General features: G+C 44.2%; 1 protein-coding gene across 4 annotated transcripts in view; it reads left to right on the plus strand.

The window, feature by feature from the left end:
- Positions 1 to 15,856, plus strand: part of triqk (triple QxxK/R motif containing) — a 130,084-nt gene that overhangs the window by 95,344 nt on the left and 18,884 nt on the right. For 3 of the 4 annotated variants that reach the window (XR_015078987.1, XM_085992675.1, XM_085992673.1), the window contains exon 3: positions 11,712 to 11,797. Coding sequence is in view for 3 of the 4 variants with exons in the window: in XM_085992675.1 (XP_085848801.1) it covers positions 11,712 to 11,797 (86 nt within the window). In the remaining variant the exon portion in view is untranslated. Of the gene's footprint in view, positions 1 to 11,711; positions 11,798 to 13,806; positions 14,628 to 15,856 lie in introns of those variants that run through there. The other variant, XM_085992674.1, reaches the window with a different exon arrangement.

Raw genomic sequence — 15,856 nt, forward strand, 5'->3', positions numbered from 1 at the left:
GTATTCCATCACCCTCCTTACTTGTGCCTTGTAGATGGTGGAAAGGCTTTGAGGAGTCAGAAGGTGAGACACTTGTCACAGAATACCCAGCCTCTGACCTGCTCTTGTTGCCACAGTATTTATGTGACTGGTCCAGTTAAGTTTCTGGTCAATGGTGACCCCCGGGATGTTGATGGTGGGGGATTCGGCGATGGTAATGCCGTTGAATGTCAAGGGGCAGTGGTTAGACTCTCGCTTGTTGGAGATAATCATTGCCTGGCACTTGTGTGGCGCGAATATGACGTGCCACTTATCAGCCCAAGCCTGAATGTCGTCCAGGTCTTGTTGTATGCGGGCATAGACTGCTTCATTATCTGAGGAGTTACAAATGGCACTGAACACTGTGCAGTCATCAGCGAACATCCCCATTTCTGACCTTATGATGAAGGGAAGGTCATTGATGAAGCAGCTGAAGATGGTTGGGCCTCGGACACTGCCCTGAGGAACTCCTGCAGCGATGTCCTGGGGCTGAGATGATTGATCTCAGACCACCACAAATCTTTGAAAGTGGCAGGAAAAGTTGAGAAGGCTGCGAAAAGAGCACATGGGATCATTGGCTTAATTAATAGAGGCATAGTGTACAAAAGCAAGGGCGCTGTGCTAAACCTTTATAAAACACTGGTTAGGCCTTAGCTGGAGTATTGTGTTCATTCCTGAGTACCACACTTTAGGAAAGTTGTCAGGGCCTTAGAGAGGGTGCAGAAGAGATTTACTAGAAAGGTACAAGGGATGAGGGACTTCAGTTATGTGGAGAGACTGGAGAAGCTGGGGTTGTTCTCATTTAATCAGAGAAGGTAAAGAGGAGATTTGGTAGAGGTGTTCAAAATCATGAACGGTTTCAATAGAATAAATAAGGAGAAACTGTTTCCAGTGGCAGAAGGGTCAGTAACGAGAGAACGTAGGTTTTAGGTGATTTGAATATAGCAACCAGCGTTCACTGCACGAGCTGGCGACCTGTTCCATAGGTCCACTATTCTCTGGGAACTGAAGAACCACCTAACATCTAACTTAGTTCTGCCCTTACATAACTTGTAAGCACGACCCCATGGTCCAATCTAACCTATCCAGGTGAAATAATTGGTCCACATAAACAAAATCTAGTACCTTCATTATTTTATAGACCTTGATCAAATGCAGACCCTGAGTCTATGCTTTTGTAAAGTGTGGAGACACAGCTTGTTGAGCCTATCTGGGTTATTAATCTTGTGGCTCTCCTATGCACCCTGTATTAAAGCTCAATATCCCCACCATGTGTGAAGACCAAACGGGACACAATATTCTAATTGAGGCCTAACCCCTGTTCGTCTAAACCCTCAGACTCACTGTGTGCATCAGCACATGTGGTCTGCTAGTTATTAAATGTCATCTTTTCTGCATTTATTTTATACAACAACTCATTTGAGAGTTTTTTCCCTTTCAGAATAAAAGAGAAACAAATTGAATTTGAAAACTTTTCAAGTAAACAAACTCGGGCTAATTGCATACACCTGTGTTTGTTTAAAATCCTCATAATATAAACATTCTAATTCATCACACCTGTGCAGTCATCAAAAGCAGTAACCGTGCACTTTGCGTTTTAAAGAGAGTTAGAAGTTGGCCATCACTAGTGCTGTGTAGTTGGGGAACTTGGTGAGGAAGGGAAGAGGAGCTGAATGGCCAAAATGGGTAGCAGACCGACTCAAAGTGGATGACAAGTAAAATCACTTGATGGCATTTTGGGGGGTCAGAGGCAAATCAGACCACTTTGTCCTTTGCCCCTTCCTCCTCACTCCCATTGCTGCCACACCCTAATTCCCTCAGTACTTCCGTGTCTTCCCCACCTTCAGTGCTCTCAAACTACAGAATATCCCTTGCCACTGCTCTTGTACCCCAGAATTGCCCCTACTACTACCACATACCATGGCCCCCCCACCCCCAAGTCCTCTCTGTTCCACGATCTGTGCTCCCGGATCAGATAGCCTCTCTGAAATAGCTGCCAGACTCTTAAAATCTCCCGCAAAAGCACCCTTACCCCTGCCACCCCACCCGCAGCTATCACAATCTAACACTGCCCTTTACCAGAACTTATGCACACACATTACTTCAGACCCCCTCCAAGCTGAGTTCTGATACACACTCTAGGACTCCTTAGTCCTCCATACCTCAGTACCCTACTCATTCTCTTAGGCCCTCTTCTCCCACAAGGCTGTTCATTCCTGTCCCCCAGCCCCAAAACCACCAGAACCTCTGCTCTTTGATCCTGGGAGTCCCTTTCGATGCTCACAAACTGCTTGAGTGCATTCCTAATGGTCCCTGATCCCAGAATCACCCCACGCTTTCAGATGCTCAGATTCTCTCCCAATACCCCTGGATTCCATGATCTCTCATTTAGTAATCCCAGGAACTGCCACACTGCACCTAGAATATATCTCACTGGCGTTCCTGGAGCTCTGGGACAGCCCACACGCTGCTCCTAGATCCTGGGATACCCTTTAAAATATGGCAAGACTTTGAGAACCCATCCCAGTAATGTGAAATCCCATGTTCTCTTCCTAGGGCTCCCTGATTACAGGTCACCCTCAATGCTGATAAATGTCCTTGGTAATATAACTTGGCCTAACAACCCTGTTCTTCTAAAACCTCAGATTCACTGTGAATATTCCCATGGAAGATCTCCTAGCAAAATATTAATTTTTTATGGTGCACACTTCCTCTAAGTATAACACTTACTTTCTGTTGCGCCTTTTCATTTATAACATTACTATTTTTAGCGTTATTTTTTCTACTTATCTCTGGCTTATTGTTTTTCCCCACCCACAATTTAATAATTTGTAAATTTATGCTAAATAATTTGTAAAGTTAATCAATTTCTTGGAGTTGAGAGTAATACACAAATTTATTCCACCAAGCAAATTTCTTGCAGCTGATTGGATGACATGCATTATTCATTGGGATTCGCTCATATATTTGAATTTGTTAGAACACAACATTAGCCATGCAAACCAATTGAATTTGTTAATTTTTGAGCGATCTTTTTGCTCACCATTTTTTCTTAATGTCCAAAATAAGTTTTTAAGTATAATAAAAACATGAAAAATCAGATATTTGATAAAAAGACTAAATTGTGTCTTTTAATACCTTCATTAAAGTTTCTAATTCAAGGCCATGGCCTGTTTCAAAAGCCTAATCTTTAGACTATTTTTCCCAACAGGACAGTTGAAGGAAGTTAACAATTTCTGTGCATGAGCAGTTTGCAGAGTTTCTCGGGATATATCAGTAAGATTCTCTTATTTGAAGGGCTTTTACCCTTATCCTTTTAGAATTTTAGAGGCATAGAAGTTTACAGCACAGAAGGAGGACCATTGTGTGTTTTTAGCTCTTTGCTGGAGCAATCCAAACTATTTTTAAAAAATTCATTCCTGGGATATGGGCGTCGCTGGCAAGGCCAGCATTTATTCCCCATCACTAATTGCCCTTGAAAAGGTGGAGATGAACCGCTGCCGCCTTGCACTGCTGCAGTTCTTGTGGTGAAGGTACTCGCACAATGCTGTTAGAAGGGAGTTCTATGATTTTAACCCAGCAACGACGAAGGAACAGCGATATATTTCCAAGTCAACATAGTGTGTAACTTGGAGGGGAACGTGCAGGTGATGGTGTTCCCATGCGCCTGCAACCCTTGTTCTTCTAGGTGGTAGAGGTCGCGGGTTTGGGAGGTGCTGATGAAGAAGCCTTCGCGAGTTGCTGCAATGCATCTTGTAGATGGTACACACTGCAGCCATGGTGCACAGGTGGTGGAGGGAGTGAATGTTTAAGTTTGTGGATGGAGTGCCAATCAAGCGGACTGCTTTGTCCTGGATGATGTCGAGCTTCTTGAGTGTTATTGGAGCTACACTCATCCAGGCAAGTGGAGAGTATTCCATCACACTCCTGACTTGTGCCTTGTAGATGGTGGAAAGGCTTTGGGGAGTCAGGAGGTGAGACACTCGCCACAGAATACCCAGCCTCTGACCTGCTCTTGTAGCCACAGCATTTATGTGGCTGGTCCAGTTACGTTTCCTGTCAATGGTGACCCCCAGGATGTTGATGGTGGGGGATTCGGCAATGGTAATGCCGTTGAATGTCAAGAGGATGTAGTTAGACTCTCACTTGTTGGAGATAGTCATTGCCTGGTACTTGTCTGGCGCAAATGTTGCTTGCCACTTATCAGCCCAAGCCTGAATGTTCTCCAGGTCTTGCTTCATGAGGGCTTGGATGCTTCATTATCTGAGGAGTTGGCGAATGGAACTGAACACTGCAATCATCAGCGAACATCCCCACTTCTGACTTAATGATGGAGGGAAGGTCATTGATGAAGCAGCCGAAGATGGTTGGGCCTAGGACACTGCCCTGAGGAACCCCTGCAGCGATGTCCTTGGGCTGAGATAATTGGTCTCCAACAGTTATCTTCCTTTGTGCTAGGTATGACTCCTGTCAATGGAGAGTTTTCCCCCTGATTCCCGTTGACTTCAATTTTACTAGGGCTCCTTGATACCACACTCGGTCAAATGCTGCCTTGATGTCAAGGGCAGTCACTTCCCCTCACCTCTGCAGTTCAGCTCTTTTGTCCATGTTTGGACCAAGTCTGTAATCATCTCTGGAGCCAAGTGGTCCTAGCGGAACCCCAACTGAGCATCAATCAGCAGGTTGTTGGTGAGTAAGTGTTGCTTGATAGCACTGTCAACGACGCCTTCCATCATTTTGCTGATGATTGAGAGTAGACTGATGGGGCGGTAATTGGCCGGATTGGATTTGTCCTGCTTTTTGTGGCTAGGGCATACCTGGGCAATTTTCCACAGAGTAGGATAGATGCCAGTGTTGTAGCTTTACTGGAACAGCTTGGCTAGAGGCGTGGCTAGTTCTGGAGCACAAGTCTTCAGCACGATAGCCGGGATGTTGTCGGGGCCCATAGCCTTTGCTATATCCAGTGCGCTCAGCCGTTTCTTGATATCACGTGGAGTGAATCGAATTGGCTGAAGACTAGCTTCTGTGATGGTGGTGACCTCAGGAGGAGGCCGAGATGGATCATCCACTTGGCACTTCTGGCTGAAGATGATTGCAAACGATTTAGCCGTCTTTTGCACTCGCATGCAGGGGATGCGGATATTCATGGCGCCTTCTCCTCCCGTTAGTTGTTTAATTTTCTACCGCCATTCACGACTGGATGTGGCAGGACTGCAGAGCTTTGATCTGATCCATTTATGTGGGATCGCTTAGCTCTGTCTATAGCATGCTGCTTCTGCTATTTAGCATGCATGTAGTCCTGTGTTGCAGCTTCCCCAGGTTGGCATCTCATTTTTAGGTACGCTTGGTGTGCGGCTCCTCGCATGCTGTTCTGCACTCCTCATTCAACTAGGGTTGGTCCCCTGGCTTGATGGTAATGATCGAATGAGGGATATGCCAGGCCTTGAGGTTACAGGTTGTGGTGGTATACAATTCTGCTGCTGATGATGGCCCTCGGCGCCTCATGGATGCCCAGTTTTGAGTTGCTAGATCTGTTCTGAATCTATCCCATTTAGCACAGTGGTAGTGTCAGCTATTGTAAGGGGAATAGATAGGTGTTTCTGTGGCCGCAAACGAGACTTCAGGATGGTATGTTGCCTACCTGGTGCAAGGGTCAAGGATGTCTCAGAGTGGCTGCAGAACATTTTGGAAGGGGAGGGTGAACATCCAGTTGTCGTGGTGCATATAGGTACCAACGATATAGGTCCTGAAAGCTGAATATAGGGAGTTAGGAGGTAAATTAAAAAATAGGACCTCAAAGGTAGTAATCTCAGGATTGCTACCAGTGCCACGTGCTAGTCAGAGTAGAAATAGAAGGATATTTTAGATGAATATGTGGCTAGAGGAATGGTGCAATGGGGAGGGATTCAAATTCCTGGGACATTGGAACCGGTTCTGGGGGAGGTGGGACCAGTACAAAACGGACGGTTTGCACCTGGGCAGGGCCGGAACCGATGTCCTAGGGGGAGTGTTTGCTAGTGCTCTGGGGGAGGGTTTAAACTAAAATGGCAGGGGGTTGGGAACCTGAGCAGGGAGACAGAGGAAAGGGAAACAAGGATAGAAGCAAAAGCCAGGAAGGAGAAAAACCAAACGTGGCAGTCAGAGAAATCAAGGGTTTAAATCAAACATGGCCACAGTAAATAATAATTCTAAAAGATCTAAGAGCGTTAAAAAAACAAGCCTGAAGGCTATGTGTCTTAATGCGAGGAGTATTCGTAATAAGGTGGATGAATTAGCTGCGCAAATAGAGGTAAACAAATATGATATGATTGGGATTACGGAAACATGGCTCCAGGGTGGCCAAGGCTGGGAACTCAACATCCAGGGGTATTCAATATTCAGGAAAGATAGGCAAAAAGGAAAAGGAGGTGGGGTAGCATTGCTGGCTAAAGAGGGGATTAATACAATTGTAAGGAAGGATATTAGCTCTGATGATGTGGAATCTGTATGGGTAGCACTGAGAAATACCAAGGGGCAGAAAACGTTAGTGGGAGTGGTATATAGACCTCCAAACAGTAATGCGGAGGTTGGGGATGGCATTAAAAGGGAAATTAGAGAAGCGTGCAATAAGGGCACAGCAGTTATCATGTGTGACTTTAATCTACATACAGATTGGGCTAACCAAATTAGTAACAATACTGTGGAGGAGGAATTCCTGGAGTGTATACGGGATGGCTTCCTGGACCAATATGTCGAGGAACCAACTAGAGATCTGGCCATCTTAGACTGGGTATTATGTAATGAGAAAGGATTAATTAGCAAACTTGTTGTGTGAGGCCCCTTGGGTCGGAGCAATCATAATATGATAGAATTCTTCATTAAGATGGAGAGCGAAGTAGTTGACTCAGAGACTAGGGTCCTGAATTTAACTAAAGGAAATTACGATGGTATGAGGCACGAGTTGGGTAGGATTGATTGGGGAATGTCAGTCAAAGGGTTGACGGTGGATAGGCAATGGCAAACATTCAAAGATCGCATGGATGAACTACAGAATTTGTTCATCCCAGTTTGGCATAAAAATAAAACAAAAAAGGTGACTCAACCGTGGCTAACAAGGGAAATTAGGGATAGCATAAGATCCAAGGATAGGACATATAAATTGTCCAGAAAAAGCAGTAAACCTGAGGATAGGGAGCAGTTTGGGATTCAACAAAGGAGGACAAAGGGATTAGTTAAGAGAGGGAAAATAAGAGTATGAGAGTAAGCTTGCAAGGAAGATAAAAACTGACTGTAAAAGCTTTTATAGATATGTGAAGAGAACAAGATTGGTGAAGTCAAGTGTAGGTCCCTTGCAGTCAGAATCAGGGGAATTTATAATGGGGAACAAAGAAATGGCAGACCAATTAAATACATACTTTGGTTCTGCCTTCACAAAGGAGGACACAAATAACCTCTCAGAGATGTCGGGGAACATAGGGTCTAATGAAAGGGAGGAACTGAAAGAAATCAGTATTTGTAGGGAAATGGTGTTAGGGAAATTGACGGGATTGAAGGCCGATAAATCCCCAGGGCCTGATAACCTACATCTTAGGGTACTTAAGGAAGTGGCCCCAGAAATAGTAGATGCATTGCTGGTCATCTTCCAAAATTCGATAGACTCTGGAACAGTTCCCATGAATTGGAGGGTAGCTAATGTTACCCACTATTCAAAAAAGGTGGTAGAGAGAAAACAGGTAAGCCTGACAGCGGTAGTGGGGAAAATGCTAGAGTCCATTACAAACGATGTAATAGCAGAGTACTTGGAAAACAGTGACCGGATCGGACAAAGTCAACATGGATTTACAAATGGTAAATCGTGCTAGACTAATCTACTGGAATTTTTTGAGGATGTAACTGGTAAAATAGATAAGGGCGAACCAGTGCATGTGGTGTATTTTGGACTTTGAAAAGGCGTTCGATAATGTCCCGCATAAGAGATTAGTGTGTAAAGTTAAGGCACATAGGATTGGGGGCAAGGTATTGACTTGGATAGAGAACTGGTTGGCAGACAGAAAGCAAAGAGTTGGAATAAACGGGTCTTTTTCCGAGTGGCAGGCAGTGACTAGTGGGGTACCGCAGGGATCGGTCCTCGGACCCCAGCTATTCACAATATATTTTAATGTTCTAGACAAGGGAACTAGATGTAATATCTCCAAGTTTGCAGACGACACAAAGCTGGGTGGACGTGTGTGCTGTGAGGAGGATGCCGAGAAACTCCAGTATGATTTGGACAGGTTGGGTGATTGGGCAGAAGCTTGGCAGATGCAATAAAACGTGGCTAAATGCGAGGTTATCCACTTTGGTGTCAAAAACAGGAAAACAGATTATTACCTGCATGGCAATTGATTGGGAGAAGGGGAAGTGCAACGAGACCTGGGCGTCCTTGTGCACCAGTCGCTGCAGGTAAGCAGGTGCAGCAGGCAGTTAAGAAGGCAAATGGTATGTTGGCCTTCATTGCGAGAGGTTTGAGTACAGGAACAAGGATGTCTTGCTGCAGTTGTACAGGGCCTTGCTGAGACCACATCTTGAGTATTGTGTGCGGTTTTGGTCGCCTTTTCTGAGGAAGGATGTTCTTGCCATGGAAGGAGCGCAGCGAAGATTCACCAGGCTGATACCTGGGATGGCAGGAATGATATATGAGGAGAGATTGGGTCGATTGGGCTTGTACTCGCTGGAGTTTAGAAGAATGAGAGGGGATCTCATTGAAACTTATAAAATTCTAACAGGACTAGACAGACTTGATGCAGGAAGGATGTTCCCGATGGTCGGGGAGTCCAGAACCAGGGGTCACAGTCTACGGATAAGGGGTAAGACATTTAGGACTGAGATGAGGAGGAATTTCTTCACCCAGAGAGTGGTGAACCTGTGGAATTCTCTACCACAGAAGGCAGTTGAGGCCAACTTATTAAATATATTCAAGAAGGAGTTAGATATATTTCTTAAGGCTAAAGGGATCAAGGGATATGGGGAAAAAGCAGGGACTGGGTACTGAATTTGGATGATCAGCCATGATCTCATTAAATGGCGGAGCAGGCTTGAGGGGCCGAATGGCCTCCTCCTGCTCCTATCTTCTATGTTTCTATCTTCTGTGTAGGTTTTTCCTTCGTGTTGGTTCTCTCACCACCTGCCGCTGGCCCAGACTGGCAGCTGTGTCCTTCAGGAATCGGCCAGCTTGGTCAGTAGTGGTGCTACCGAGCCACTCTTGGTGATGGACATTGAAGTCCCCCACCCAGAGTACATTCTGTGCCCTTGCTACTCTCAGTGCTTCTTTCAAGTGGTGTACAACATGGAGGAGTACTGATTCATCAGCTGAGGGAGGGCGGTAGGTGGTAATCAGCAGGAGGTTTCCTTGCCCATGCTTGACCTGAAACCATGAGACTTCATGGGGTCTGGAGTCAGTGTTGAGGACACCCAGCTCCACTCCCTCCTGACTGTATGCAACAGTGCTGCCACCTCTGATGGGTCTGTCCTGCTGGTGGCGCAGGACATACCCAGGGATGGTGATGGAGGAGTTTGGGACATTGGCTGAAAGGTATGATTCTGTGTGAAGATCTGACTGTGCCAGACTGTTACTTGACCAGTCTCTGGGACAGCTCTCCCAATTTTGGCACAAGTCCCCAGATATTAGTGAGGAGGATTTTGCAGGGTTGGCTGGGCTGGGTGTGATGTTGTCGTGTCCGAAGCCGGTGCCTCTGCTTTGCTTTTTCCCCATAGCCCTGTATCTTCCTCTACTTCAAATATTTATCCACTTTTTCCTTAAAAGATGCAATGGTCTCTGCCTCAACTACTCTCTGGCAAAGCATTCCATGCTCTAACAACCTGCTTTGTAAAGTTTCTCCTAACCTCTCTCCGTACTCTGTGACAATTTTAAATTGATGACCCCCTTATCAGTGACACCTCACCCAGAGGAAATACTTTGTTCCTATTCACCTAATCAGAACATTTCCATAATTTTAAAAGCATCTATTAAATCTCCTCCTAGCCTTCACTGCTCCAGGGTAAATAGCCGCAATATCCCAAATCTATTGTTATAATTGCTCAACCCCATTATCATTCTGGCGAACCTACGCTATATGTTCTCTATGGCTTTAATGTTATTTCTGTGATGGGATACCCAAAACTGCACACAGTACTCAAATCAATGGTATGCCATAGTTGATCATAAACTCTTGCTCTTTGCCCCTATTTATAAAACCCAAAATGCTAATTCCCTTTTTTATGCCTTTATCTACCTGCATTTGCACGTTCAAGGAATTATGTACTTGAACCCCTAGAATTATGGCATTTTACAGAACAGAAGGCCATTCAGCTTATCGTGCCTGTGCTGCCTCTTTGAAAGAACTAGCCACTTAGTTCCATTCCCTTGCCCTTCCCCATACCCTTTTATATTTTTTTCTAGTTCAAGTATTTATTCACTTTTAAAATCTATTATGGATTTTGCTTTTACCTCTGTCTCTGGTAGGGCATTCCATCAAAAAGGAAATGCAATACCGAGTGGGTGCATCGCTCTATGGGTTACCACTGGAAACTAAGGCCCATTTGTGTGCCACTTCAAGTGGAACTGCACACTGGCCTCAGCCCATTTTCACAATGTCTATTTTGACTCTGGAATCTTTACAGTATTTGGTATTGCTTCTAATTCTGAGGTGCCCAAACTATAGCCCATATGTGGCACACAAGACCTGCAATTCAGTTTATATTTGCATTTATACTTATAACTTTTTTTAAAAATTGTGGGTTGGAGACATGGAAAGGTCTGCTGACAATGTAGTAGATAAATCCTAACTCTGAACACCAAGATCCTTTAGTGTTGGCAGTTTGAGATCTATCTGCCTCTTACAAGTCAAATCAAGCAAGGGGGATTCCATATGCCAGCTGTTCCTTAGTCTACACTGGAGCCTGACATATCCGTGAAAGCTGGTATGCTGAGTGAGGTGGGTTGCATAAGCCTCCACAAGAGTATACATGAGCCCCAACTGTGGGATCTAGGACAGGCAAGTAGCCTGAAGACAAGATTTTTTTTTTTAACATTTTACAGGTGCCCCCCCCTCCCCCAATACCCTTATTAAGGGGCCAGCGGGAACATGGACAGAGTTAGACCTGGGCAAAAAGAAAACCCTCTTCCTTTACCCTCTTCCTTAACTGTGGGTGCTACAGTTACCGGCAATCATGGACAGGTGGGTGTTGCACCCTCTTAACTCAAGTAAGTAATGTGTTGTTCCCTGCAAAAAACGTGTGGTCACCATTACGATCATGGCCAGAGGAATTTGGCTCAAGGATGAAAAGTTTGGATAGTTGCTCTACTTCATATTGGATGTGGGAGCAGAAAACATAATTTTCACAAGGCCTTTCTGCATTGGTTTTAGGGCAACAATAGAGCATATTTTCAAAGCTTATTTCCTGATAGCTAATTTGAGAAGTGGTAGTAGTATTTTAGAGCTGTGGGGGTCTTCTAATTCCATAACTAAATTTGAAATAAAACAAATTGACCATTTTTGGCACCTAGTATTCAAATGTTATAGTGTTATCATTAAGTTTAATACAGAATGCCAGCAGTGATCTAGTTTGAATTTGACAATATATTCTGCATTATCAATAGTGTTTAAAAGATTCTCTAAAAGTCCTTTTCATATGGAAATAACGCATTTCACTAACAATTGTTTTATTACCCTCAGGAAAACAAGATTATAAGAAAACCAAATCAGTTTTAAAAGCAACTAGATTGAAAGCAGAAGCCAAGAAAACAGCACCAGGAATAAGGGTGTGTGTAGTTGTTTGATAACCTTCATTAAATTTCAGTGGATATCAAGTATCTTTTCCCTAAAGATAAATGAACTGAATATTGATTATTTCTCTGAGATATTGTTTGTGACATTTCAGAATCTATGTGGAATGTTGGGAACTAAATATTTATGTAGTAATGCACTTAAAACTGGAAATTATCATAAGTTTTCCATGGTCTGTGATGTAAAAACCAAACTATAAGCAGAAGGCTGCCTGACTATTCTGTGGGATCCAAATTCAGAATGTTATATTCAAAAAACTTCTGGTAATGCAATGTGCACCTTCTACATCTGATTATAAAGTTATTCAAGTAGTATCTTACATTGTATTGCACAGCACTTATTGTCCTTAGTTTGAATTCTTAATCCACTGTTCCTACTTTCCTGTGTAATTAATCCCAAAGGAGATACCACTATTTTAAATGCATAGCTTTTCTCCCTTATGATGCCAGTTTTAATTCAGTATCATTGTGGCTAGATAAATACATACCATAATAATTCTGATAAAAGCGTAATGCCTTTATATTTGAATTTTCGGAGGGTATTCGATAAGGTGCCACACAAGAGGTTGTTACACAAGATTCGGGCTCGTGGGATTGGGGATAATACATTAGCATGGATTGAGGATTGATTAACGGACAACAAAACAGAGAGCAGGAATAAACGGGTCATTTTTGGGTTGGCTGGTTTTAACAAGTGGAGTGCTGCAAGGATCAGTGCTTGGGCCTCAGCTATTTACAGTCTATATCAATGACTTCGATGAAGGGACCGAGTATAATATATCCAACTTTGCTGACGATACAAAGCTAGGTGGGAAAGTAGGCTGTGAGGAGGACGCAAAGAGGCTGCAAAGGGATATAGACCTGTTAAATGATTGGGCAATAAGGTGGCAGATGGAGTATAATGTGGGGAAATGTGAAATTATCTACTTTGGTAGGAAGAATAGGAAATCAGAATAATTTTTAAACGGTGAGAGACTAGTAAATGTTGATATTCAGAGGGATTTGCATGTTCTTGTATATAAATCACTGAAAGTTTTTAGAATATGGTGACCAGAACTGCACACAGTATTCCAAGTGTAGTCTAACCAAGGTTCAATACAAGTTTAAGAGTGAGGAAGTCTTGCTGCAATTATATGGGGCTTTGGTGAGACCACACCTGGAGTACTGTGTACAGTTTTGCTCTCTTTACCTAAGGAAGGATATACTTGCGTTAGAGGGGGTGCAACAAAGGTTCACTAGGTTGATTCTTGGGATGAGAAAGCTGTCTTATGAGGAGAGATCAAGTAGAATGGGCCTATATTCTCTGAAGTTTAGAAGAATGAGAGGTGGTCTCATTAAAACAAATAAAATTCTTAGAGGGCTTGACAGGGTAGATGCTGAGCGGCTGTTTCTCCTGGATGGAGAGCCTAGAACTAGGGGTCATAGTCTCAGAATAAGGCGTCGACCATTTAGGACTGAGACAAGGAAAGATTTCTTTACTCAGAGGGTTGTGAATCTTTGGAATTCTCTACCCCAGAGGGCTGTGGATGCTCAGTCGATGAGAATATTCAAGACTGAGATCGATAGATTTTTGGGCATCAAGGGATTTGGGGATAGGGCGGGAAAGTGAAGTTGATGTAGAAGATCAGACATGATCTTATTGAATGGCGGAGCAGGCTCGAGGGGCTGTATGGCCGACTCCTCCTTCTTATGTTCTTATATTGATATATAATAGTATGAATTTTTTTTGCCACATGTGTTGTCTGATGAGCAGTAATTTAGTTGCAGTACTTTTTTTCTCTGAATTATTTTCATTGCCGTGGTACACACCTCCTCCAAGCACATTTTACTCTTTCTCTAAACATGTACACTAACTTTCTTGCAGCTCTACTGTCTTACTCCATCTTATCACTCTCCTGTCTGGCTTGCCCCTCTCATTTTACCAGTCATGCTGTCACCATATATGTACTCATCGTTGTTCTGACATTTCCCTCACAATTTTGCAGCTGTGCCTTTTGGCATGTCTCTCAGGCCCTGGATTTTCTGGTCGTATCTCCACATTTCTGTACATCTCACCTCAAATGCAAGACTACGACAAAAAAAAAAAGAAGTTTGGGGGCCCCTTGTCTCCACCTCTACCCGACTGTTTTCTTTGCTATTAAGGCAAGTTAAAGTCCAGCTGTTGGCTCACTATTACATAGCTACACAACATATGGTGCAAATAAAGTCAAATAAATTAATTTAATGGTGGTATAGGGAGAAATAAATGATTTTTGACACTGAACTATGTAACCCCTTCAGGCTTACAGTCTTGAGGTCCAGCGTCACTTAGTTTATTCTAGTGCTCTCTGCTTTATGTTAAAAACATTTTAAACATAAAGTAATTGAATTTGAATTTAATTTTGTTTTACCTAGTGTATTAACCAGCAATCATATTTTAAAATGCTCTTTCAAACAAATGTGAATTTTGTCAGTTTTCTTAGATTATCTCACTATCATGTGGTGGTTATTTTTTCTTAGGGGGGGGAAACAGGACATGAATAGCTCACTGCAGTCAAAATGTGCTCCCAACAGCTGGTCACAGATTGCCATCTATACCATTGCTGAAGTCTACATACCATAGCTTCTGTTGTGTCAAAGAGGAAAAGGATGGTACAAAATGAGTCAGATGAAATATGTTAAATATGTAGGACAGTAACAGTTGAAATTTAATGTAGACAACTGTAAAATGTTGCACATGGAAAGAAAAATGGGAAACAAAGCATTTCATGAATGATGTTGAAATACCTATGGGTTGAAAGTCATCTAAGGATTTTAATAGACTCACCACTTAACGGCCTAGAAATTGAGTTTTGGCTTAGCCAGGGCTTTAGCGCCGGAAGTTAGTGCCGGCGCTAAGTCCCCCTGCGCGCGCCAAAAATTCAGCAGTGCCGCGCCCAAACGGCTGCCGGCGCTACTGAAGGGTCTTTGCGGCGGTACATCGGCGCTAACTGCCGTTTCGCGCCGCAATTCCGGCGCTGCGGCACCCGATGCGGTGCGGCAGGCTCGGGAAGTGCAGGCCTCCTCCTTCCCTTAAGGAGGAGCTGCCTGCACCCGATCGCGGCCCGCGAAAATCTTTTAAAAAATGAGCCCGGCACCTCGGACAAGTGCCGGGCTTGCTTCTGTTCCGGGGGGGGGCAGGGGGAAGTCCGGGGAGGGAGCTGCGGCCAGGCGGCCGGCGGGAAAGCGGCCGGCCGCCGCGGGGCCTTTAATGCGCCGGCGCAAAGACTCGTAAGACTCTGTTGCCAGAGTCTTAGTTGCGGCTGTCACGGGCGAGGCGGCCGCAACTGAATTTCGGCGCTGGGGCCCGTCGGCATGGCAACCGGGACGCTGCGCACACCGATGACGTCATCGGTGCCGGCGCAGCGCTACCGGTCTACCGCGGCGTAAGGGCCCCAGGCAATTTCGGCGCCGGCGCCAAATGCAGCGCTAGGCCCTCTAGCGCCGCAAAATCGGCGCTAAGGGCACTCAATTTCTAGGCCAACATGTCCAATCACTGCTAAGTAGAAATTAGGAAAGCAAATACAATACTGAATGAATAGCCAAAGCAGTGGGAGTCCAAATGGAGAAAGTCCTGATTAAATTATACAATGCCTTCTGGTCATACCACACTTGAGTACATTGTGCTGCTGAGATGCAAAAGAAACAGTTAAGACCTGAAGGCAATGCAGAGAATAAGCACAAGACCGATCCCCATATTCTAGGACTCAAGAAAGACTGAAGAATTTGGGCTTTTCTCATTGAAAGGAGGCAACTAAGAGGGACCCCATAGATGCACATCAAAGACAGTGTAGAAAATGTAAATCTGGAGCCCTGGTAAAACTGAGGTTCATAGAATCATAGGAATGGACAGCACAGAAGGAGGCCATTTGGCCTGTCATGCCTCTGCTGGCTCTTTGAAAGAGCAGTAGTGCTTAGTCTCACATCCCGCTTTTTGTCCGTAACCCTGTAAACTCCTCATCCTCCAGTACCTGTCCAACTCCCTTTTAAAATTATTTATGGAATCAGCTTCCAATA

The sequence above is a fragment of the Somniosus microcephalus genome, chromosome 7 (assembly GCF_052327205.1).
Source record: "Somniosus microcephalus isolate GS21.2 chromosome 7, FLI_Smic_1.0, whole genome shotgun sequence".
Lineage (NCBI taxonomy): Eukaryota > Metazoa > Chordata > Chondrichthyes > Squaliformes > Somniosidae > Somniosus > Somniosus microcephalus.